The following is a 25,536-nucleotide window of genomic DNA, read 5'->3' as shown; positions in this document are numbered from 1 at the left end:
TCAGTTTTGACAATCTTTCCTCATATGACAGGTTTGAAAGTGGTAGGGCCATCTTCGTAGTTGCTCTCTGGATTCTTTCAATTTTCTTTATATTCTTTTTGGGACTGGGTGACCATAGTGTTGTGGCATACTCCAATGGCCTTATTAGTGTGTCTAGTATTTTTTTTTTTACCATTTCTTCATCCAAGTAGGTAAAGGCCACTTTTATTGATCTTAAGTTGTAGGATTCCCAACAATTTTATCTGTTTATCAGGGGACATGTCATTTGTGATGATTACTCCCAGTTTTTTTTTCTTCAGATCCCACTTTCTTTACTTTGTTCCAATTTTATATTGTTCTGATGTTCTTTTTTTTTTTTTACTTTTTCTGAATTCTATTATGCTATGTTTCTTAATGTTGAAGTCCACTTCCCACTTCTAACTCCATTTCCAAACTTGGTTCAGGTCTCTGCAGTGATTCACAATCAGTTTCAGTATTCACTTTCCTCAGCAATTTAGTGTCATCTGCAAAGAAGCTCCTGTAGCATTCTACATCTTCATACATGTCATTCACATAAATAGCAAACATTATTGGAGCCAATACTGATCCTTGTGGAACTCCACTAATCACCTCCTCCCAAGCACTCTTTTCTCTGAACACTACCCTCATTTTGCTTCCATGGAAAAAAAATCCACCATCTAGTTTAGTAGGTTACCTTGTATCCCTCCTATGTTTTCCTTTTTTTTTTTTTTTTTAATACTTTTTTGGTGGCACTTTGTTGAAGTCTTTTTGTAAGTCTGGGAAAGCAGAATCAGCCCATCCATCTCTTTCTTGTATTTTATATATTATTCCGGAGTAGAAAGATTAAATTTGTGGCACATGATCTTCACTGTCTGAATCCAAATTGTCTCGGGATTTATTATATTGTTTTCTTCCAGGTGTTTTATCCATCTGTTCTTAATAACCTTTTCACAAATTTTGGCTGCAGTGCTTGTAAGGGAAACTGGTCTGTAATTTGTTGGATCTTTGTTTTCTTTTTTATATATTGGAACAATATTGGCATTTTTCCAGTCATTTGGTATTTTTCCTTCTTTGTTTGTGGAGACATTATGTTCTGCCATCAAGTGGCTTCACCATCAAGAAAATGAAGAAGACTCAAAATAGAACACAGCTCCTTTCATGAAGAGCTAAGATGAGAGTGAGGAAAGGGTAGCAGATGGGAGTGGAATGGGTAGGAGTGGTTATATATCTTTTGACTTGGCTACTTCCCTTGTAAGGGGGAAAAATTCCTTGGTGTATTTACCTAGTTGTATTTTACGGGAAGGGGAGCTATGCTTGTGGTGTCCCGTCTTCATATCTCATTTTATCTAAACTGTTTAAATTCATGTATTGTTTTTGCACACACCACTTTTCCATCTAGCTCGTTCCAAATGTCTATTACTCTGTGAGGAAAGCTATTCTTTTTCAGATCTCTTCTATAGCTGTCTTAACCTCTTCACTCCGGGGCACATCGCACGTCTGGCAGCATTAGCTGCCTGACGTGCAATGTTGTGTCATAATAATCGCATTATAAAAATAAAGTCGGTGCTCAATCGTTCGTTCTCTTTCACCCGTGTATTTTGATAACCATAGAAAATTGATGAAGCCAGTTTAGAGAGAATGGAGATTACATAGGTACGACTACAATAAATATAATCAAGATGCCAATGTCGGCATCATCAAGTACCCACTTGCTCCTCATGCCGCCTACGTAGGCATCACCGTATGGAAGTGGTTAATTTTCTTTCCGTGTCCTCTTGTATTTCTATCATCCCATTTTATTAGATCCTCTCTATCAATAGTTTCTATTCCTTTCATGATTCTGTAAATAGTTATCAAATCTCCTCTCTCTCTTCTTTGCTCTAATGTCTGTAGCTCAAGTTTTGCTAGTCTCTCTTCATATGATAGTTTTGAGAGTGTTGGTGCCAATTTTGTAATTGCTCTTTGTATTCTTTCAAGTTTTGTTATACATTTTTTTGTACTTGATGACCACATCGTTGCTCCATATTCCAATCTTGTTCTTATCAAAGTGATTAGTATTTTCTTCACCATCTCTTCATCCAGGTATGTAAATGCCACTTTGATCTTATTAAATTATAAGTTTCTCCAAAAATCTTGTTTATATGTTTCGCAGGTGACATATTATTCATAATAGTGACTCCAGGTCCTTCTCATTTTCTACTTTTTTTATTCCTTCTTCTCCCAGTTTATATGATCCTACTATTCTTTTTTTGCTTTTTCCAAATTCCATTATACTACACTTCTTAGTATTGAACTCCATCTCCCACTTCTTACTCCAGTCCCATACTTTATTGAGATCACTCTGTAGTGATTCACAATCTTCTTCAGTGTTCACTTTTTTTTAACAGTTTTGCATCATCTGTGAAGAAGCTCATATAACTTTCAATTTCTTCATCCATATCATTAATATATATAGCAAACATTATTGGGGCCAGAACTGTTCCTTGTGGAACACCACAAGGAACAATTTGAGTGTTTATCTCTTATCACTACCGTATCTTCCGGCTTAAAATGCGCATCAGGTTATAATGCGCACCCATGCACTTCGTTATCTCAGTACACAGATAGCGTGCACCGACGTATAACGCGCATGCCAGGAAAAGTCACTGGTGGCTAAAGCTAGTGAACTGCATGTATGCGACTCCTGCTTGCGTTGGTCCATTGTTTTGTTGGAAATTTGAGCCATGAAAAATTTATTGAATACAAAATGTACATGAAAAATTTCGGATTTTTACAGAAAATTTTTAATATACTATCTTGAGGGAATAATTCATTTTACAAGTTTTGATCACCTTGTTCAAGTTTTTATCACCGTGTACAAGTTTTTATCGCCATGCAGCAACTATGTTTCGGTTCATAAGTGTCTTTACTGAAGTGACGTTTAGTTTAACAAACTCTCGCAAGAGGGTGTTTAGTGTAGGCTAGATTGGCAATAGAACTGTCAATCTCGGCCCTGATCTCGCGTATTCCGGGTGAGCTAAAACGGCCAACGTTCATGATGTTGGTACCAGTGCTGTTTTACGGATCCCAAATATTTGCATAGACTACGATAATTAATGTTAGTAAAAATAAACCAATGAAATAACGGCGATTAATTACTTAGTATCATGTGAACGAGGTTACATGGAGAAGTATTTTTCATTGGCTAGAGCCACCGCTGGGAAATCTGTTGATTTGTCACTAAATTAAGTGTCAGTTTAGGCATCAATCAGCACACAACTAAGAAAAAGTCGGAACTACATGTAGCGGTATATGACTCATGTTGTGTGATGGTCCCTTATTACTTTGTAGCTTAAAAAGTTTGTAGGAAATATGATATAAAAAAAGTTTATTGGAAGTAAAATATACAGAAAAATTTCGGGATTTTTACAGAAAATTTTCATGTTATATCTTGAGGAAATAATTCGTCTTTACAATTTTTTATTTAATGAACGGCCGCAACGGAATTTGTACCGTACCTAAAGTGAAGCAACAAAGCCAACATAAATATTCAAACTAGGATGCTGTGAACATGGGCAAATATCATGAATATTGATCATGTTTCATGGTGTTTAGGCCTATTTAAACATGAAAAATAAGATTCGATAGATACCTACCTATACCAAATATTTATATAGCCCATGCTGGCGTATTCTTTCATGTCACCATGGCTGTTCTTCTTGTTCTCATGGAACGTCACGGAGAAGTGTGCCGTTCCGACTTTGTGACGGCCAACATTGTCACGTTGTTGTGAAAAAATTACACACACAGCCGCAGAATTTTTATCATAGGCCGTAGATAATGCGCACCACCAGATAACTCGCACCCCCCATTTTTAGGCCCTTCCAACGGAAAAAAGTCGCGCACTATACGCCGGAAAATACGGTACTCTCCTTTTTCTTTCTTGCAAAAAGTGTTCCACCCATTTAAGCAGTTTCCCCTGTATTCCTCCTTCAGTTTCTAATTTCTTAAGCAACTTCTTATGTGGTACTTTGTCAAAAGCTTTTTTTAGGTCTTGAAATGCACAATCAGCACATCCATCTCTTTCTTGTATTTTATATATTATTCCGGAGTAGAAAGATTAAATTTGTGGCACATGATCTTCACTGTCTGAATCCAAATTGTCTTGGATTTATTATATTGTTTTCTTCCAGGTGTTTTATCCATCTGTTCTTAATAACCTTTTCACAAATTTTGGCTGCAGTGCTTGTAAGGGAAACTGGTCTGTAATTTGTTGGATCTTTGTTTTCTTTTTTATATATTGGAACAATATTGGCATTTTTCCAGTCATTTGGTATTTTTCCTTCTTTGTTTGTGGAGACATTATGTTCTGCCATCAAGTGGCTTCACCATCAAGAAAATGAAGAAGACTCAAAATAGAACACAGCTCCTTTCATGAAGAGCTAAGATGAGAGTGAGGAAAGGGTAGCAGATGGGAGTGGAATGGGTAGGAGTGGTTATATATCTTTTGACTTGGCTACTTCCCTTGTAAGGGGGAAAAATTCCTTGGTGTGTTTGTGTGTGTGTATGTGTATATATATATATATATATATATATATATATATACATATCAATTGCACATGAATATATTAAATATATTTTTATACTATGTTTTCTGGTGTTTATTTCTAACAGTCATTTTTGGATGGGTATGAACTGTATTTGATATTTTCTATTTTTCTTTCCATTTCAGCGGTGGTTGGTGGCAGTACTTCAAGTAGTGTATACAGTGATGGCACACTAGGCCGGCCATCATATTCTGTTCCTCAGTATTCATCAGCTGGGCCTGGGGTCTATACACCAACTGAGAACCCGTACGGAACAAATCCAAATAGGTGAACATATATTTGATAACCACAAATGAAATTTAAACACTATGATTTGGAATCCATTCTAAAAATATTTGTATTTAAGAGATTGAAGGATAATCTGAGTATTACTGTTTATGTGTACATACCTATACCAATGGCTTTTTCCTCTTTATAAGGGAGGTAACCAAAAAACAAAAGTATAAAATCTATTCCCACCCATTCTATCCCCACATACTCCACACCCATTCATTCTCCTTCCCTCTCATCTTTGCTCCTCCTGGATGGATGATGGATTCATGCATCTCACCTGCTGTCCTAGTTCAGAGGCAATGTAGCAAGACACAGCACATTCAGAGCAAGGCTGCTTCATTTAATTGGTGCCCCCCCTTCTCTCTCCAACCCCTCAATCAGAAAAAGAGAAGACAGGGAGAAAGCCCTTTGGGCTGCATCAAAATATTATTCACACTTCCTCCTCCCCCCCATCTCCCACCCACTCCCTTCCATGCATCACAGCATTATCCATACACAACCATTCTCCACACACCCCTATCTTCTATCATCTCCCTTCCTCAACAGACATTCCCCTCTTTCTTAATGCCCTTTTTATCCCATCTATCTCATCCTTGGTCGCTCCCTTGTGTTTACTCTTTCCACCTCTGCCTTCCACACCTCTTTTACTAATCTTTCTTAACTCATTCTTTCCATGTGTCCAAACTATCCCAATACTCTTTCCACCCCTGTCTCCTTCTCATCTCCTTGTTCCTCACTCTATCCAACCTAGTAACCCCTACCGTACTTCTCAGGCATTCCACCTCAAACAAGGAGGAATAGAATACACAGTGGAAATAGAAATGGTAGAAATTATGAACAAGCATTTTAAATCAGTGTTTATGAGGGAGAACATACAATTTAGAGATATTGAGTGGGAGGGGAAAGTCCCCCCTATGAAAGAGATAGAAGTAACAAGGAATGAAATAATGAATCACTTGAGTAATCTCAATGTCAGAGAATCTTATGGTCCAGATGAAATGGCAGACTGGATTTGAGAGAATGCAGGGACGAACTAACAAACAAAATACATAGTCTAATAAGCAGTTCAGTGAAAGAAGGAAAAGTTCCAGAAGATTGGAAAAGAGCAAATATAGTACCAATACATAAGGGGTGAAACAAAGAAGACCCTACAAACTATAGACCGGTCTCTCTTACAAGTACGGTAGCAAAAATTTGTGAAAGAATGATCAAAATTAGATGTATAAAGTATTTGGAAAAAATCAATGTACTAAATCTGAGGCAGTTTGGATTTGACAAGGAAGATCATGTGTCACAAAATTGATGTGTTTCTATTCAAGACTAATAGATATAATACAGTAAAGAGATGGATGGCCTGATTGTGCCTTTCTAGACCTGAAAAAAGCTTTTGATAAGGTGCCACAAAAGAAATTGCTAAAAAAAAAAATAGAAACTACAGGAGGAATACAGGGCAAACTACTTAAGTGGATGGAATTCTTGCATGAAAGAAAAATGAGAGTGGTGATAAGAGACAAACATTCCAATTCGGATGAGGTGATTAGTGGAGTTCCACAAGGAACAGTTCTGGCCCCAATAATGTTTGCTATATGGATATGGATAAAGGAATTGAAAGTTGTATGAGCTTCTTCGCAGATGATGCAAAAACTTTGAAAAAAGTGAACACCGAAGAAGATTGAGTCGCTGCAGAGTGATCTCAATAAAGTATGGGAATGGAATAGGAAGTGGGAGATGGAATTCAACATTAAGAAGTGTAGTATAATGGAATTTGGAAGAAGCAAAAAAGAATAGTGGGATCATATACATTGGGAGAGGAAGAAATAGAAAAAGTGGAAAAAGAGAAGGACCTAGGAGTCATTATTATGAATAATATGTCCCCTGAGAAACATATAAACAAGATTTTTGGAGAAACTTATAATTTAATAAGATCAATCAAAGTGGTATTTACATACCTGGATGAAGAAATGGTGAAGAAAATACTAGTCACTTTGATAAGACCAAAATTGGAATATGCAGCAACGACATGGTCACCAAGTACAAAAAATTGTAAAACAAGTGATTACTGATCCTACGAGGGGACAAAATACCCTGGACTTAATTTTAACAAATAATGAGCACCAAATTAGCAGCATAATAGTGGGAGATAGTCTAGGCTCTAGCAATCATCAAGAAAGCAAACTTTGACAATATAAAGACCTATTTGAAATTGAATACGAAATGCCATGCGGATGTTTCGGACATTGTCGATTCTCGTTGCGGGGCTGGGAGTCAGGTCTGGGTCACGGAGGGTAATATACATACCTTAGGTCAGGTCACTTGGGGGCGAGGGCCCAACAGTCAGGTCAGCGATTTAGAAGAAATGTATAGCAATCTAACTGACCTAATTATTAATGCACAAAACACATTTATCCCCCTAAAGTCAATACGGAAAAATAGTAATACTCCCAAATGGATGACAGACAGATTGAAACATGAGATCGGAATGAAAAGAGGACTTAACGTAAAAATAAGAAACGGGGAATCACACCTTAGATCAAGATATAACGAAATGGCAAAGCTGGTTAAAAGTAATACACGTACAGCAAAACGTAATTATGAAATCAAGATTGCCAGTCAAGCAAAATCCAACCTGAAGGGTTTCTTTCACCTCTATAAAACAAAAAATAAAGAATAGGACCAATTAAGAATGATGAAAATGTCATGATAGAATTGGAGGAAAAAATGAGTGAGGAGTTTAACAATTATTTTCTATCGGTGTTTACGAATGAGAGGTTAGATAAAGTACCTGACTGCGATCCGATTTACAAAGGGGATGAAGAAAATAGTCTATCTAATATCAGCATTAGTAAAGAAGAAGTAGTCAAGCAGATTGAAAGACTTAAAGCTACAAAATCTCCGGGTCCAGACGAAATTTTTCCAAGAATGCTTAACCCCTTCCATACTGTGCTGCACACGTAGGCGTCATGAGGAGCAAGTGGATTCGCGACGCTGCCATATCGGTGTCTTGATTATATTTATTGTAGTCGCCCCTGTGTTTTTACATTCTCCCAAATGCGCCCTGAATCCCATTCTCTGTGGTTTTCAAAATTCGCGGGTGAAAGAGAGAACGATCGATATAAGCGGTGACTATATTTTATGATGCGAATATTATTACGTTACGTCATACGGCTGGCATTGGCTGCTGCCCGCGAGATTTAAGTCCCGTACTGAAGTGGTTAAGGAGTGTGAATTTGAAATATACGAACAGTTAACTGAAATAATCAATAAATCGGTAGACTGGTTTTGTGCCAACCGCTTGGAGGCAGGCAAACATTGTTCCTGTTAAAAGGGAGATAGATCGTCTATATGCAACTACAGGCCAATCAGTTTGACATCGGTTCTAGGAAAAATGCTTGAATCAATAATAGTAAATAGACTCAGAGAACACATCGAAGGGCATAATTTAATTCGTGATTCACAGCATGGTTTCTCCAAGGGTAAGTCATGTGTGACTAATCTTCTATCCTTTTACACTAAAGTATATAAGGCGTCAGATAACAATGAAAATTACGATGTTATTTATCTTGACTTTAACAAAGCGTTCGACAAGGTGCCACACCAGAGACTACTAAATAAAATCAAAGCCCATGGCATAGGAGGAAAAGTGTTAGAATGGATTAGAGCTTGGATTAGTAACAGAAAACAGCGGGTCACCATAAATGGAATAAAATTTAGGTGGGGTAATGATACTAGAGGGTCCCCCAGGGCTCAGTTTTGGGTCCCTTATTGTTCATTATGTACATAAACGACTTAGACGATGGGATAAATAGTGATGTTAGTAAGTTTGCGGACGACACTAAAATAGGACGCCTAATTAGGTCAGGAGACGATGCAGAGATTCTGCAGGATGATCTTAATAAATTGTTAACATGGTCAGTAAAATGGCAAATGAACTTCAATATCTCTAAGTGTAGCTTGTTAAACGTAGGGCTACACAACCCCGAAAACAGATACATCTTAGATAACACGTTTTTAGAAAAATCTGAGTGTGAGAGGGACTTGGGAGTTCTGGTGAGTCCGGACCTTAAAACCAGGAAGCAGTGCATTAGCGCCAGAAATAAAGCTAACAGAGCATTAGGTTTCATTGCAAGGACAGTAACAAATAGAAGTGCAGAGGTAATTATGAAACCAGCGATAGTTAGACCCATCCTTGACTATGCGGTACAGTTTTGGTCTCCATCCTACAGAATTGACATAAATTCACTAGAATCAGTACAGAGAAGAATGACCAAAATGATACATGGACTCGGAAATTTTCCTTATGAAGAGAGGCTTAGGCACCTAAACTTACACTCTCTGGAAAGACACAGAGTGCGGGGTGATCTAATAGAAGTGTTCAAGTGGGTCAAAGGCTATAACAAGGGTGATGCAAACAAGTTCATCATAATAAAACAACAGGGCAGGACTCGCAGTAATGGGTATAAACTGGACAAATTTAGATTTAAGAATGAAATAGGCAAGAATTGGTTTACTAATAGGGTGGTCGATGAATGGAATAAACTTAGTAACCATGTAGTAAGTGCTGACAGTTGTTTTAAAAAACGATTAGACAACTTTATGGATGGGGACGACAGGTGGTGATGGATTCGGAGCTGCCTAGTGTAGGCCTTATGGTCTCTTGCAGTCTCCTTTATTCTTATGTTCTTATGTAATACAAAGAGCAATTACGAAATTGGCACCAACACTCTCAGAACTATCATATGAGGAGAGGCTAGCGAAACTTGAGCTACAGACATTGGAGCAAAGAAGAGAGAGAGGAGACTTGATAACTATTTATAGAATCATGACAGGCATGGAAATTATTGATAGAGAGAATCTAATAAAATGGGATAATAGAGATCCAAGAGGACATGAAAAGAAAATCAAGAAAGACAATTATAGAAGAGACCTGAAAAAAAACCTGTTTTCCCCACAGGATAATAAACATTTGGAACAGGTTAGATGAGAATGTGGTGTGTGCAAAAACGATACATGAATTTAAAAACATACATACATATACCAAGGCTTTTTCCCCCTTACAAGGGAGGTAGCCAAAAAGGGAAAGGCATAAAATCATTTCCACCCAATCCATCCCTGAATACACTCCACACCCCTCCACCCTCCCTCTTATCTTAGCACCTCCTGGATGACGAGTCATCCTTGCACCTTGTCCACTGCCCTGGGTCAGAAGCAGTGTCGCAAGACACAGCACATCCACAGCAAGGCCGCTCCATTAAATCGGCAACCCCCCCTCTCCGTCCCCCCATTGCATAAAAGGAGAGGACGGGGAGAAATCCCTTTGGGCTGCCTCAAATTTTGCTCACACATACTACCTCACCCCCATCCTCCCGCCCATTCCACCTCATGCAATCACAACATCATCCATATACAACCATTCTCCATTCACCCCTGTCTTCTGTCCTCTCCCATCCTTCCTCAACAGACATTCCCCTCTTCCCCAAAGCCCCCTTCACCCCATCCATCCACCTCATCCTAGGACGTCCCCTCATGTTCACTCCCTCCACTCATTCTTTCCATGTGTCCAAACCATCCTAATACTCTTTCATCAACCCTATCTCCCAGCTCCTTTTCCACCCCTGTTCTCCTCCTCACCTCCTCATTTCTCACTCTATCTAGCCTAGTAACCCCCATCATACTTCTCAGACACCTCATCTCAAACACATTCAAACTCCTCTCTTCCTCTCTTATGTTCCATGTTTCTGCCCCATACAGTGCTGTTGGCACAATCACTCCTTCATACAGTCTCCTCTTAGCATCCATTCCCAAATGTCTATTCCTCATTACACTCTTTAATCCACCAAGGCATTTACTCGTTTCTCTCAATCTACATTCTACCTCCACCTTCACTCCACCTTTTCCTGCCACATTTGCACTCAAGTATCTAAAACTATCCACTTCCTCCAGTCGCTCTCCCTTAATGCTCACTTCCAGTCTACTGCCACTTTCACCCCTTGTACATCTCATCACCTTACTTTTACCCACATTTATCTTTAGCTTTCATCTATCACATACTCTCCCATACTCTGTCATGAACTTCCTCAATCCCTCCTCCAATCCTGCCACAAGCTCAGTGTCGTCCAGAAACAACAGCTGGCTCACCTCCCACTTTTCTCCATTTTCTTTAACCATCTCCAAGCCCTGACCCACTACCCTTGCATTTACCTCTCCCACCACCCCATCCAGTCTAGATGAAATGAGATATGAAGACGGGACACCACGAGCATAGCTCCTCTTCCTGCATTTAAACTCCTCCTCCCTTATGTTCCATGTTTCTGCCCTATACAGTGCTGTTGGCACAATCACTCCCTCATACAATCTTCTTATAGTATCCATTCCCAAATGCCCATTTGCCATTACACTTTTTAATCCCCAAAGGCATTTACAGTTATCCCTTGTTTATCACGGTAGATTGGTTCTGAGACCAGCCACGATAACTGAATTTCTGCAAAGTAGAGACACCATATATACAGTATTTATTTAACATGTATTTGGACTTTTAAAACCCTCCCTGTACTGTTAACAACCCACCCATTACAGTACTCTATTAATAACAAAGACAACTGTTAAGCAATAACACTTATGATTAAAAAAAAATATTGTTACTGTACTCAACACGAAAGAAGTTGAAGTAAAATTTGAATGATGACCGTGATGAATTTGCTGCACAGTAGAAATAGAAATGATGGTGATGAAGCTGATGATGACTTCTACTGTGCAGCCGATGATTGTATTTTACGTCTCTGCAGACGGCAGTGCCCTTTCCTGTGACACCTCTTCCACTTCTTCCGAAGGTGCAACCGTAGTAGTAGTAGCAGCAGGAACTGGCTTTTTTTTTGCAAGGCTGCAAAAACATTGTGATAGGAAGTTGCTGCCGATGCTTCTTTTTCTGTTCAAAGAGCATCTTGTAGGGATTCGTGACTTTGTCGACCTTGTTGCAAAATTGCACAGAATGAACCATATCATTGTCCCATTCCTGTAACCCCTCTTTCAATTCTTTTGCCTGGTTGCAGAACTTGGCCAACCGTTTCAAAGTCAAGCCAGTTTGGTCGACAACTTTGTCCAATTCTTGCTGCGTTTCTTCTTCTTCGCTGGCCAACTTCGTCAAGCCTTCGAGGTCTGCATTGGTTAGCAGCTGGGAGTGGCAGTCTAATAACTTGTCGATGTCTCTCATGGTCATGTCTGCAAAGCCGTCACTTCCAATGATCGCAGCGAACTGCAAAGCTTTCTGTACTGCGGAGTGTTGGATTTCGGCAGGTGTAAATCCCTTGTCGTCGTAAATAACCTCGGGCCACAACTTCTTCCAGCTCACGTTAATGGTGGCGGGCTTCATTTTTTGCAATGCCTTCTGGATATTTTGGAGGCACATAGCAATTGTGTACTGTCGCCAGTATGCCTTCAAGTTAAATTTTTCGTCTTTGTCTTCTTGGGGGGCATCCACAGAAGCAACCAGGTTCACCAGTACATTCCTCATGTATAGGGCCTTGAATGCCCTGATAACCCCCTGGTCCATTGGCTGAATAAGTGACGTAGTGTTGGGCAGCAGGAACTCAATCTGAATGCCTTCATGTGACAGATCAGTAGTGTGGCCACCAGCGTTATCCATAAGGAGAAGGATTTTGAATGGCAAGCCCTTCTCTAATAGATACACCTTTACTTGTGGGAACCAGTCGAAGGTCAGCGTCTTTGTTATCCATGCCTTTGGATTGTGCATCCAATGTACGGGTAGCAGATTCTTGTTTTTTTTTTTTTAAAGCCCTTGGATTTTTAGACTTGTAAATAAGTCCTGGATTTAACAAAAATCCCACAGCATTGCTACACATCAAGAGGGTCACATGATCCTTGTATGCTTTAAAGCCAGAGGCTTTTGCTTCCTCTTTGATCAGGAAAGTTTGTGACTGCATTCTTTTCCAAAAAAAGCCCATCTCGTCCATATTAACCCCTTCCATACGGTGCCGCACACGTAGGCGTCATGAGGAGCAAGTGGATTCGCGACGCTGCCATATCGGCGTCTTGATTATATTTATTGTAGTCGCCCCTGTGTTTTTACATTCTCCCAAATGCGCCCTGAATCCCATTCTCTGTGGTTTTCAAAATTCGCGGGTGAAAGAGAGAACGATCAATATAAGCGGTGACTATATTTTATGATGCAATTATTATTATGACATGTCATACGGCTGGCATTGGCTGCTGCCCGCGAGATTTAAGTTCCGTACTGAAGTGGTTAAAAATGTGTTCAGCCTTATATCCACCTTCTCTTGAAAGTTTCATCCATGCATGTTTCAGCAGCGCTTGTGTCAGCAGAAGCAGCCTCGCCATGCAGGGAAATGCTTTTTAGGATAAAGCGTTTCAGAAACTTAGCAAACTACCCTTTGTGAGCTGAAAAAGGACGTTTTTTTTTAGGTTGTGAATCACTGGACGTCCCAGGTTGCGGATCTTGTAAGTCGTCTTCGTCTTCATCCTCTTCTGCGTGATCGCCACAGGTTCCTTAGTGGCAAAAGTCTCATACAGGCTCCTAGCCTTTGTTTGGATGTTGTTCGTATCCAAGGCTTTGTTCTTTCAGCAGTCGGCTATCCATACGGCCAAAGCAGCTTCCATATGGATGATAGTTTTATTATGAGCCATAACCACTCTCCTCACTGATTTATTAAAGGTGATGGCAGCTGTCTTTCTAATGTTAGCCTCGTCCTTCTTGATGTAGCGAACGGATTCATTCATGCTAAAATGGCAGGCTATGGCAGCGAAAGTTCTCCCTTCCTTCAACATATCCAGAAGTTTCACCTTCTCAGCGATCGTCATCATTCTTTGTTTGCGTTTAGGCTCAGTACCAGCCTTGAAAGAAGCAGCATGTTTGGGAGCCATTGCAGGGGATGAAAATGCAAAGTTCAATGCAAAGAAACAAAAAAAACAAAAATCACACAGCAGCGTAAAGTAGTACAGTAAACCACTCAGCTAGAAAGCTTGAAACGAAATGGCCGCGAGAGAGAGACAAGGGAAGATGCTGTGGATTTGAGCATCAGTCAAAGTACCAATCACAGAAAGCTGTGATTTGTCATCTTTCTCCATTGCACTAATCACAGCCCGTCTTACAATGCATTTCATCACCGAGATGGTACACTTTGCGTTTTCTCAACAACAGGATATGTGGGTACTGTATGCACTCACATTCTAGATGGTTCTTTTTTTTGTCATGTGAGTTATAAGTTCAAATACCCCTGTATATGTTTTTTTGCTATTTTATGCTTGTTTTGTTGTTCCTAGACTAGGAAATGATATTTATTATTAATATTTTAATGGATTTAATGAAAATTTTTAGGTGTTCATATATTGCAATTTTTCTAGAATTTTCCAGAAACTCTGCAATATATTTCCATATACAACCACTCCTCGTTTAACGACAACAATTGGGACCAGCGTGCCATCGCTAACTGAATTGGTTGTTAAGCGAAAGTGTATACATATACAGGTAGTCCTCACTTTACGCGCTAGATGTGTTCCAAAAGGCAGCGCGTAATGTGAATTTCGCGTAATGTGAGGAATTAAACTCACTACTTTGCTGTTACAAGTGTTTCCAATACCATAATCCTTCCTGCAGCTGAGCCACGAGCTAAGCATATAACCTCTGACCTGCCTTGTTGTTGTTGATTTACCACCACATATGGGATCACGGGTTAATTGGCCTTTACGCCTTGATAAGTAGCGTCCCTCTGCTGATCTGCACGCTGTTGTTGTTGTTGTAGCGGCAGCTTATTGCGATTCAAGGATGAATAAATTTCTTTCAAGTTTTTTTCTACATTCATTTTTATTTTACTTTTATGAAAATAAAATTACCCTTGGACAATGAAAAAAATCATGGGTCAGGAAACCATCCCGCAAGCTGAGATGTTGCTCTCACACGTTTCCATACTGACAACAACACAACACTCACCGCTCGCTGTGTACTATTGTAGATTCCTAACTAGGCTTCACCCCCCTGACGTGTCACTGCGCGCTATATCGGACTCGGTGTGTGTGTGTGTGATGTTTGTGGTGAGGCAGGGGCGGCAGGGTCATCGGGAGCGTCCATCTCCGATTCGGTGCCTGTCTCCGATTCGCTGGTTAGCTGACTTGGTGTGCGTTGTCGGAAGAAGTTTGTGATCGGCTGTTGTTTTGTCTTTTGTTGTTTTTCTTTTAACATAGCATTATAGCAAGCCATGTTCTCCATCACACGTCGTATGATGGTGCTGCTCCTCTCGACATTAGGATCATTCTCCTCTATGACCCTCATTGCATGCATCAACGAGTCCATACACTCAGACAAGTTGGCAGCTGTGAGGGCTCGCTGTGGTCCTGGTGATGCTGCTGCTGCTGCTGCTTCCTCTTTCTCCTCCATCATTTTCACTCTCTCTTTCTCGATGTCAAACAAATCTTCATTGGAGAGCTCTTGTGTGTGAGACTGAAGCAAGTTGTCGATGTCCTCCTCTTCCAAATCCTCGAAGCCAACTTGCTGTGCTAGACGCAGACTTTTAACGTTGGCCTTGGCTACATTGTCGTCTATGCTGTATCCTGGCAGAAAGGCCTTGTCGTAACCCTGGCCAAAAAAAAAGAAACGTAAGATTTTATACGGTCTAAAAAATTCATTCGCACAATCTTTTGCATAGAAAATGGTAACATGGAATAAGGTTAGTTTTACAACTCTTACCTTGAGGGCTCGAGGATTCTCTGAGTGATACACAAGTGCTGGCTTGAGTTTGTAGTCGCCCTCTGCATTGGCCCCCAACAGCAGCGTTAAGCGGTCCTTAGATGCCTTGAATCCGGGGGCAGAAGCTTCCTCTTTGGAGATGTAGGTGCGGTTGGGTAGTTTCTTCCAATAGAGGCCGGTTTCGTCGATGTTGAACACTTGCTTTGATGAATAATTCCCGTCTTCTATAATTTTCTTGAGCTCTTCTGGGAATTCGGCTGCAGCTCGAGCATCAGCTGAAGAAGCTTCCCCAACCAACTTCAAATTATGAAAACTGTGCCTTTTTTGAAATTTATTAAACCACCCGTTGCTGGCAGAAAAAGGCTTCTTGTCCCCTTCAATGCTGTCATAAATAGACAGCGCCTTCACCTTAATCAGCGCCAAGCTAACCGGCACACGAGTCTTATTTTGATGCTCAATCCAAGTTGCAAGCATCTTCTCCATCCTTTCCATCTCCATAGGGCGAGAATATGATGACTTGTTAGCTTGTAGAGGCGTTCCTGATTTGGCAGCTTCACGAATCTTGGTGGAGTTTTGTTTTATGGTCCTCACCGTAGACTCGCTGAGGCCCATTGCCGCCACAATCACATTGTTTCTCTGCCCTTTATCTAACCTGTCCAGAACTTCCAGCTTTTGCTCCAATGTCAATGTCTTCCTTGCTTTCTTCTGCCTACCATCACAGGCTGGAAATGTCGCTGGGCGCTTGGGAGCCATGGTAAACAAGAACACTGATGATTTGATGAACACAGAGATGCTGACACAACGAAGCGTTGGTAAACAATGAGCTTGGTGGCGAGAGGGATGCGGAGGCTGGAATCAGCTAGCGTCACCTAGCGGCTGCCTTACGGAACTAAATCGCAGCCCGCGTATTTTAACTTTCCGGATTTCGCGTTACTCTGAGGAATTTGTGTAATGTGAGGAATACCCCCTAGTTTTGGACACCGCTTTAATGTGAAATCGCGTAATGTGAACCCGCGTAAAACGAGGATTACCTGTACGTACATGTACTGTGTGTACAATGTCCAGCAATACATGTATCTTTATTTTCGTGTATTTCCCTCTTTTATACAGTACATTAAATCTTTATTTACTGTTTATTTATGGTGGTTATGTTCCCGAAATTACCGTATATGACCAAATCCGCGTATGCTGACATTCCATATTAAATACCGGGGTATTTTTTTTAGTTTCGACCATGGGCGCAATATAGCAATAGAAAATTAATGATTAATTTTGTAAATTAAAATGTATCAACGTAATATGCAATTTTGTGGGCGGAAATGAAAGTAAAAAATACCATGCTACAAGAAAATATGCTAATGAACAAAGTCGGTAGCATAGGATCGGGACGCCATCTTGTCGTCTGCCAACGTCTCTCACGACGACGACAACGAGGACGAGCCATATGACATTTAATTTGCAGGTAATGATTTATCAAACACAGCTTAGGTTAGTTTAGTTTAGGTTAGGCGAATTTATCATCCTTTCATTTCCTCGACATCGGCATCTATCATAAACATGGTGTACCATTCGTCCGACATGACTTCGTTACTTACGAAATTTGTTTTAGCACCTTTTTTTTTATTTCTGCTCACAAAATTGCATATTACATTGATACATTATAATTTACAAAATTAATAATTAATTTTCTATTGCTATATTGCGCCCTTGGTCGAAACTAAAAATTTACCATTACCGGTATATATTGTAGCCCAGGTAGTTTTTGCAGCTTGCAGGATGGTAATGTAGACCTAAGCTTCAGAACACTTTACCTCACAGCTAATATCCACTGTACAAGTTCATTTATAACATCATACAAATTTGCCTCAGCCAACTTAATTATCGTACACAACTTCGGGAGATTTACGTTTAACGAATATTGGTCTGTCATAAAGCCCGTCGTTACTCCAAGTTGTCGTTAACCGAGTAGGTCGTTAAACGAGGAGTACCTATACTGTATATATTTTAGAAATCCGCGAAGTCGTGAATCCACAATAGTAGAACCACAAAGTAGCAAGGGATCACTGTACTTGTTTCTCTCAATCTACATTCTACCTCCACCTCTACTTCACATTCACACCCAAATATCTAAAGCTATCCACTTTCTCCAGTCTCTCTCCCTTAATACTTTTAATTTGCTGCCAAATTCTCCTCTTGTACATCTCATCACCTTACTTTTACCTACATGTATCTCCAACTTTCTTTTGCACACCTTCCCAAACTCTATCACTAAGTTCCTTAATCCCTCCTGTGATCCTACCACAAGCAATGTGTCATGAGCAAACAACACCTGGCGTATCTCCTATTTTTCTCAATTTTCTTCAACCATCTCCAGTCCCTGGCCCATTACCCTTGCATTTACCACTCACACCACTCCATACATGTATAAATTGAAGAGCCATGGCAACATAACACATCCCTGGTGAAGTCCCACCTTTACCTCAACCACTCACTCTCACCATTTCTAATTCTAACACAGGCTGTACAACTCCCTTAAAAACTCTTGACTGTTCTTAATGGCTCTCCTCCTATCCCGTATATCTGCAATACCTCCCACAATGCCTTCCTGTCTACCCTGTCATAAACCTTTTCCAAATACATAAAGGTCCAAAAAGCATCCTTACCTTTTCCTAAAGCTTTCTCATATATCTGCCATAACACAAAAATCTGATCCATGCAACCCCTACATGTCCTAAACCCACACTTTTCCTCACCAATTACTCCCTCTGGTCCTCTCCTAATCCCTTCAATCAAAATCCTCCCATAAGCCGTCCTAACTACACTTAAGAAACGTATCCTTCTGAAAATACTACATTCACACTTGTCCCCTTTTTCCTTGTAAAGTGGAACTATACAGGCACTCCTCCAATCCTCCAGCACTCTACCCACTTTTATACAGACATTAAACAACTTCACCAGCTAGTCCACCATCACTGTGCAGGGTTGTTTGGGATAAATTTGACACTTTTGGAAAGGAAAGAAAAATGTCATATTTTGGCTAAAAATTTATGTATTCTCAAAATTCAAAGTGCATCTATTAGAGGATCTTTTGCCAAATACAACTCACTCGAAGAAGCCACCCTGAGCCTCCACCATGGCCTCCAGGTGGGACCTGAAACTGCAGACACAGCCTTCACAGTGTCCTTCAAGAGACACCTGAACACCAGTTTGATCATGGCAATCATCTTGTCCTTGGTGTCAAGGCGGTACGATTGGTGTCTTTTTCAACTGCACCCCACACATAATAGTCTATAGGGTTGCAATCAGGCAAGTTGGGGGGGCCAGATGTTGGGACTGGTGTATTTGTAAAAGTTCTTAGACAGCCACTTCTGGGTTTTCTCAGAGGTGTGACATGGAGCTGAGTCCTGCTACCACATGTATGGTCTTCCCGCAGCCACCCTCTCCACTCAGCGCTTGACAATGGACAGGAACTCAGTATAGCCATCTGAAGTGAGTCTGAGTCCCTCTTCAAAGATGTGGGATGGCATGATGTGGCCTTCACTGGAAACAAAGCCAAAAACCATCATTCCAAAATGTTGTAAGACACAGAGCATGCATTAATTGAATTACTGAAAGAAGGAGGAAACAGTAATTATGGGTGACTTTAACTCAGAAGAAATATTGTGAAGAAATGACCATGAAAGGTGGAGAAGACCTTTGGGGATATATACTACTGGGTATATGACTATCGAGTACACAATACTAGATATAGAAACAATGAAGAACTGTCGAGACTAGGTTTAATATCTACATCAGAGCCTGAAATTGTGGATAAAATGCAATACAAGACACCAATTGGAAGGAGTGACCACATACTAATAGAATTCAAAGTAGAAGAAGAAAATGATTTGGGAAGAATTGAGAAACATAGAAAAGGAAGATTAATGTACAACAAAACAGATTTTGAAAAACTCAGAAAATTCTTTCAAAATGTAAATTGGGAAAACTTCTTAATGAAGAAACAAAGATGGAAGAGAAATGGAACATATTAAAAGAAATTTATAAAGAGGGAATAGACAAATACATACCAAAGCAGAAGCAAGAAAGGGTGTACATTAAATGCTGGTACAACAAAAAATGTAGTGAGGCTAAAGATAAAAGAGACAAAGTTTGGAAAAGACGGAAAAAAGAAAAAAACAAATGGCAAATATATATCAAACTAAGAAATGAATATGTAGAAATATGCAGGGAATAAAAGAGAAAATATGAAAAAGACATAAAAGACAAATGTGAATGGTAAACTAAAAGATAAACAAGAAATAGTGAAACTGCATCAAGGGAATGATGAATGTATAGATGTAGAAATAGCTGAAATTATGAACAAACATTGTAAATCTGTATTCACAATTGAAAGTATACAAAATTGGGATGAAGGACAGAAAGATCCCCCACCCCCCAATGAAAAAAATAACTGTAACACAGAAGGAAATAAGGAACCAAATAATAAACCTTGATGTTAGAAAATCACACAGTCCGGATGGAATTGCAAGTTGGATATTAAAAAATGTATAGATGAACTAATGGACAAAATATATAAGATAATTGCTCAAAGAGGGAAGGTACCACAAGATTGGAAAAATACAAATATTGTACCAATATATAAAAGGGGGACAAGGAAAATCCAACTAACTTTAGACCAGTCTTCCTTACAAGCACAATAGCAAAAATATGTGAAAAAGTTATCAAAAGTAGATGGATTAAACATCTGGCTTTAGACACAAAAGATCATGTGCCACTAACTTGATTTGCTTTTACTTGAGGCTAATAGAAATAATGCAAGAAAGGGATGGATGGGCTGATTGTGCTTTGCTGGATTTACAAAAAGCATATGATGAAGTACCACACAAAAAGTTACTGCGAAAAATTGAAATAATAGGTGGTGTACAAGGAAAGTTATTGAAATGGATGGAAGATTTATTGAATGGGAGAAAAATGGGGATGGTACTAACAGACAAATACTCAACCTGGGAAGAAATGATAAGTAGAGTCCCACAAGGTGTATTGACTCCGATAATGTTTGCCATATATATATGGTAAATGACATGGATGAAGGTGTAGAATGTTATATGAATTTCTTTGCAGATGATGCAAAATTACTAAAGAAAGTACAGAGGAAGACTGTGAATCACTACATACAGATCTGGATAAATTCTGGGAATGGAGTCAAAAGTTGGAAGTAAACTTCAACATCAAGAAATGTAGTATAATAGAGTTTGGAAAAAGTTAAAATAGAATATCAGGGCATTATAAAATTGGTATAAGGGAAGTAAAAAAAGTTAGCTTGGAAAGGGAGCTAGGAGTAATTATCAGCAAAGACATGTGACCAGACAAGCATATAAACAAAATAGTTGGAGAAACCGTGAATTTACTAAGATCAATGAAAGTGGCCTTTGACTACTTGAATGAGGAAATGGTAAAAAAAATATATATATATTAGTCACACTATGGACACCCAGTACAAAAAAGAATATAAAGAAATTAGAAAAAATCCAAAGAGCAATGACAAAGATGGCACCAACACTCTCTAAATTGACATTCGAACAAAGATTGTCCTATCTGGAATTACCAACCCTGGAACAAAGAAGAGAAAGAGGAGATCTACTGACCATTTACAGAATTATGAAAGGGATGGAAGTCCTCGACAGAGAAGATTTATTAAAGTGGGATAAAAGAAAAACAAGAGGACATGAAAAGAAACTCAAAAAGGATAGTTATAGAAGAGATCTGAAAAAGAATAGTTTCCCACACAGAGTGGTAGATGCCTGGAACAAATTGGATGAGGCAACAGTGTGTTTGCAAAACCTATACAAGAATTTAAGAACAAATTATATGCTGAAAGATACAAAGACAGGTCACTACGAGCATAGCTCTCTTCCCATATGATACAACTAGGTAAATACACCGAAATTATATAATAGAGTAACGTAAAATGAAGGATGATGAAGAAGATAGACAAAAGTATAGTGAACCAACAAAGAGAAGACTGGATGTAAGCAGGGTTGTCATCCCAAAAAAGAGTTGCAACATGGCAATGCCGAAGACAAATCAAAGGTATAAAAGTACAGCTTTTTTAGGGTTTGCAAAAGAAACTGGGATAGGTAGAGGTATAGATTTGGAAAGAGAAACAAGGTATAAAGATATTCTAATTAATCAGATTACAGAACTAATAGATAAATAAATTTATAGATCTGAAAGTTGAATATAGGGCAATGTATAAAGAAGTGATTGAGCTGAAAAGAAGAAATGTTGAAACAAATAGGGAGCTTAATGATCTAATAAAGGAATTAAACATATTCAAAGTGAGAACGAAAAAATTAAAAATGATACTAACAAAAATGAGGCTTTGAAAAAAGAAAAGAACAAATACAAGTGGTGACTGAGAAATTTGGAGAAACCATAAAAGAGACAGATTTTCAAGAAATAAAAAATTAATGGAGTGGAACAAGAAAACAAAAAAATAACTTTTAAAGAAATTGTACAACAGCAAGTGAAAGAAAATGCAAAAGAAACAGTCATAAAAGTAATTAAAATAAAAGAAATTGGGTCACAGACAGTTGATAAAAAAAAAATTGTATAGTAGTTTATGGCATTAAAGAAAAACACAATTTAGCCAGATACTTAAGAGAAAAAGAAATAGCAAAAGAAATTCTTAAAGATAGAAGAGAATGGGCAAGAAATGGAAAAGGAAATAAAGGAAGTGAATGGAATGGAACTCTAAAAAAAATAGACCACTAAGAATTAAACTAAGGTCTCAAATTATAGCAGAAGTATAAACAAAAACAGCAGAGTTGTCAAAAAGCGAAAATTACAAAAATATATGGATAAAAAAAGAAGTGAGTGATGAGGAAAAAGAGAGGGAAAAGACACTAAGAAATGAAGCAAATGAAAGAAACAAGAGAAGAACAGATCAAAAAGATTTTTTTTTTTTTTTAAGAGTACTGGACCTGAGGCTGAGAAAATGGTGTATATATATAAAAGAAACAGGAAACAAAAAAGAAGGAAAAAAGAAAAAATGAGAAATACCATATACCAACATAGCATTATTTCAAGACTAAATGAATTAACGACTATCTGGTAGAAGAGAAACTGGATATAATGGGAATTGTGGAGACGAAATTAAAAGGTCCACTACCACCAAATACTGTGGGACAAGGTTTATATAATCATTGGATAAAAAATAGAGAGGAAAAACAAGGCGGAGTCACATTTTTGACTAAGGCTTAAATGTGACAAAGATAACAGAAGGGAATAATAATGTGGAATTGATTATGATAAAAGTTGAAAACAGTAACATGAAAAGTAGAATTTTTTTAGTGATATATGTGCCCCCAAAACCATATTCTTGGACAGAAAGTGACCATTCCAAAATGTTGGAAGACAAGGCATGCATTAAATGAAATATTGAAAGGACGAAACTAAGTATAGGTGATTTTAACTCTAAAGAAATATGTTGGGAGGAGATGACAATGAAAGGTGGAGAGGACCTTTGGGAAAATATACTACTGGACATGACCATTGAATACACAATGACTCAGTGGGTAAAAGAAAATACTAGATATAGACATAATGAAGAACCATTGAGATTAGACTTAATATTTACATTGGAGCCTGATGTTTTGGATAAAATGGAATACAAGACACCAATTGGGAAGAGTAACCAAGTACTAATCGAGTTTGAACTAAAATAAATTGATTTGCGAAGAAATGAGAAACACAGAAAGGGAAGATTAATGTACAACAAAATGGATGTTGAGAAACTCCGAAAATTCTTTCAAAAAGCAAATTGGAAAACTTCTTTAATGAAGAAATAAAAATGGAAGAGAAATGGATGATATTGAAAGAAATCTATAATGAAGGAATAGATAAATACATACCAAAACAAAAACAGGAAAAGGTGTACATTAAATGTTGGTACAATAAAAAATGTATTGAGTCAAAAGATAGAAGAGAAAGCTTGGAAAAGATGGGAAAAAAAAAATGGGTAAGTGGCAAATATAGATCAAACTAAGAAATGAATATGTAAAAATATGCAGGGAAGAAAAAGACATAATAGACAAATGTAAGGATCAACCTAAATCATTGTACAGATAAGGAAATAGTAAATTAAAGAATAAATAGGAAATAGTGAAACTGTATCAAGGGAATGCAGAATATATAGAAGTGTAGAAATGGCTGAAATTATGAACATTTTAAATCTGTATTCACAAAGGAAAATATATAAAATTGGGATCAAGGAAAGGGAAAAATATCCCCTCAATGAAAGAAATAATTATGACACAGAAAGAAATACCCCCCCCCCCGAGGCCCAGTAGGTACTTTTATGTAGTGGGGGGGGGCTTCTGTGTAGCAAGGACGGGCTGAGCTGTGCCAGCCAGGTGCAACCATACTGGAGAGGTCAGCCCTAAGCTACCAGATGAAAACTGAGCCAATTTTTATTTTATTTCATTTTATTTTTTTTATTTTGGGGTGGGGGTAGTGAATAGATAGGGGGTCCCTCACCCTTTTCCTTTGTGAATTCCCCTATCCCTACCCTTCATATTTGCTACCCTACTCTCCTTTTTCACCATCTTTCTCTAATACTTGTTAAGGAAGGTTCTGGTATCTTGGTGCCTCCCAAGCTACATGTCTGAACCCAGTCAAGTGGGGATGTATACCGCGAGGTCACTACTCCCTGCGAGGGCCGAAAGCCCACCGACTGGGGAATGCATGTTTGTGAGGTAGGTACTAGGCTGCCGACTTCCTTTCTCCCTATCCAGTACACATGCAGAGTGACTACGCCGGACCCATCCTAAATGGGACAAAACAAAAGAGGACAAACTCCGGGTTGACAAAGTCTCTAACTCACCTCCGAGGCCCTGCATGTGTAAATAGTCGTTTCTGGAACTTTCCGACTCTGCAGAGACTTTTCTTTTATTGCTTGAGGCATCAGGCAACTGCAGTATCTTCTATGCATTTATCTTTCTTTCCTAATATATGGTGTGGCCTCATAAATATACACGATCATGGCGGCTGTTCAAACTGAATATTCTAAACCTCCACCACTACCTGATCCTCCTCCTAAACCCCCGATCCCTCTCTTAATATTGCCAATCCTAATGTTGACGCTATTGACTCAGCAAAAGTAAAACCCCCAGTTCATGACTCCAGCTTGAAAAAGGACTTTGGTAAAAATACTAAGACTTCATTGACAGATAATTCTGTAGCCCAGAAACTTACAATTAGAATGGATTCTGAAGTGATGAAAACATCTTTAGATACTCAGAAACCAATAAATAGCTCAAATACTGCCCCTAATAGTCATAGAATCTTACATCTAAAATATGTCTCTCTTGATAAGAGTTATACAGACTTATATGAAAAGTTCCGTAAATTTGGACAAATTAAAGAGATCAGGGTTAAACTAACTGACAACTTTAAAGCTTGGCTACTCTGGATCTCATTTCTTTCTAATCAGGATGCAGCTGCTGCCTGCTTGGATTATAATAATTGCAATGAAAATGAATCTTCGGCCCAACTTGTTGCTAGAGTGCCACCTAACCTGGATATTTTTTATCCAGAAAACCCAGTAGAGAAAAGGAAGGAAAATGTGCAGAGGCCTCCCAATCGAGCTAAGTGGCTTATTATCACTCTTGCAAAGGAACGTGCTAACTTGTTCGAGTTTAGAAGATTCTTGAAGAGTCACCTTGGCTCTGGTAATATGACTAACTCACAGGTATCACGATTTGGAAGAAATTCCTTCTTAATTCATGTAAAATCTTATGAACAAGCTGCCATGGTGCTTAACTTGAAACAGAAATCTGACATTAAGGAAGTTAAACCCCACTATACCTTTAGTTATGCCAAAGGGGTAATTTTTAATAGAGATCTGTATGACTTTGAGGAAGAAGAAATTTTAGAAATGTGCCCAACTAATGTTTGGAAGGT

General features: G+C 38.8%; 1 protein-coding gene across 7 annotated transcripts in view; it reads left to right on the top strand.

Annotated features, from left to right (window-relative positions):
* The window catches only part of fra (neogenin protein frazzled), a 569,771-nt gene that overhangs the window by 510,652 nt on the left and 33,583 nt on the right, over positions 1-25,536 (top strand). For all 7 annotated transcript variants that reach the window (XM_076199368.1, XM_076199367.1, XM_076199365.1 and 4 more), the window contains one exon: positions 4,712-4,853. In XM_076199368.1, the coding sequence (XP_076055483.1) occupies positions 4,712-4,853 (142 nt within the window). The remainder of the gene's footprint in view (positions 1-4,711; positions 4,854-25,536) is intronic.

Source organism: Oratosquilla oratoria, chromosome 16 (genome assembly GCF_046742065.1).
Source record: "Oratosquilla oratoria isolate Oo_2021 chromosome 16, ASM4674206v1, whole genome shotgun sequence".
Lineage (NCBI taxonomy): Eukaryota > Metazoa > Arthropoda > Malacostraca > Stomatopoda > Squillidae > Oratosquilla > Oratosquilla oratoria.
The sequence above is the reverse complement of the archived record's forward strand: the minus strand, read 5'-3'. Positions and strand labels throughout refer to the sequence as shown.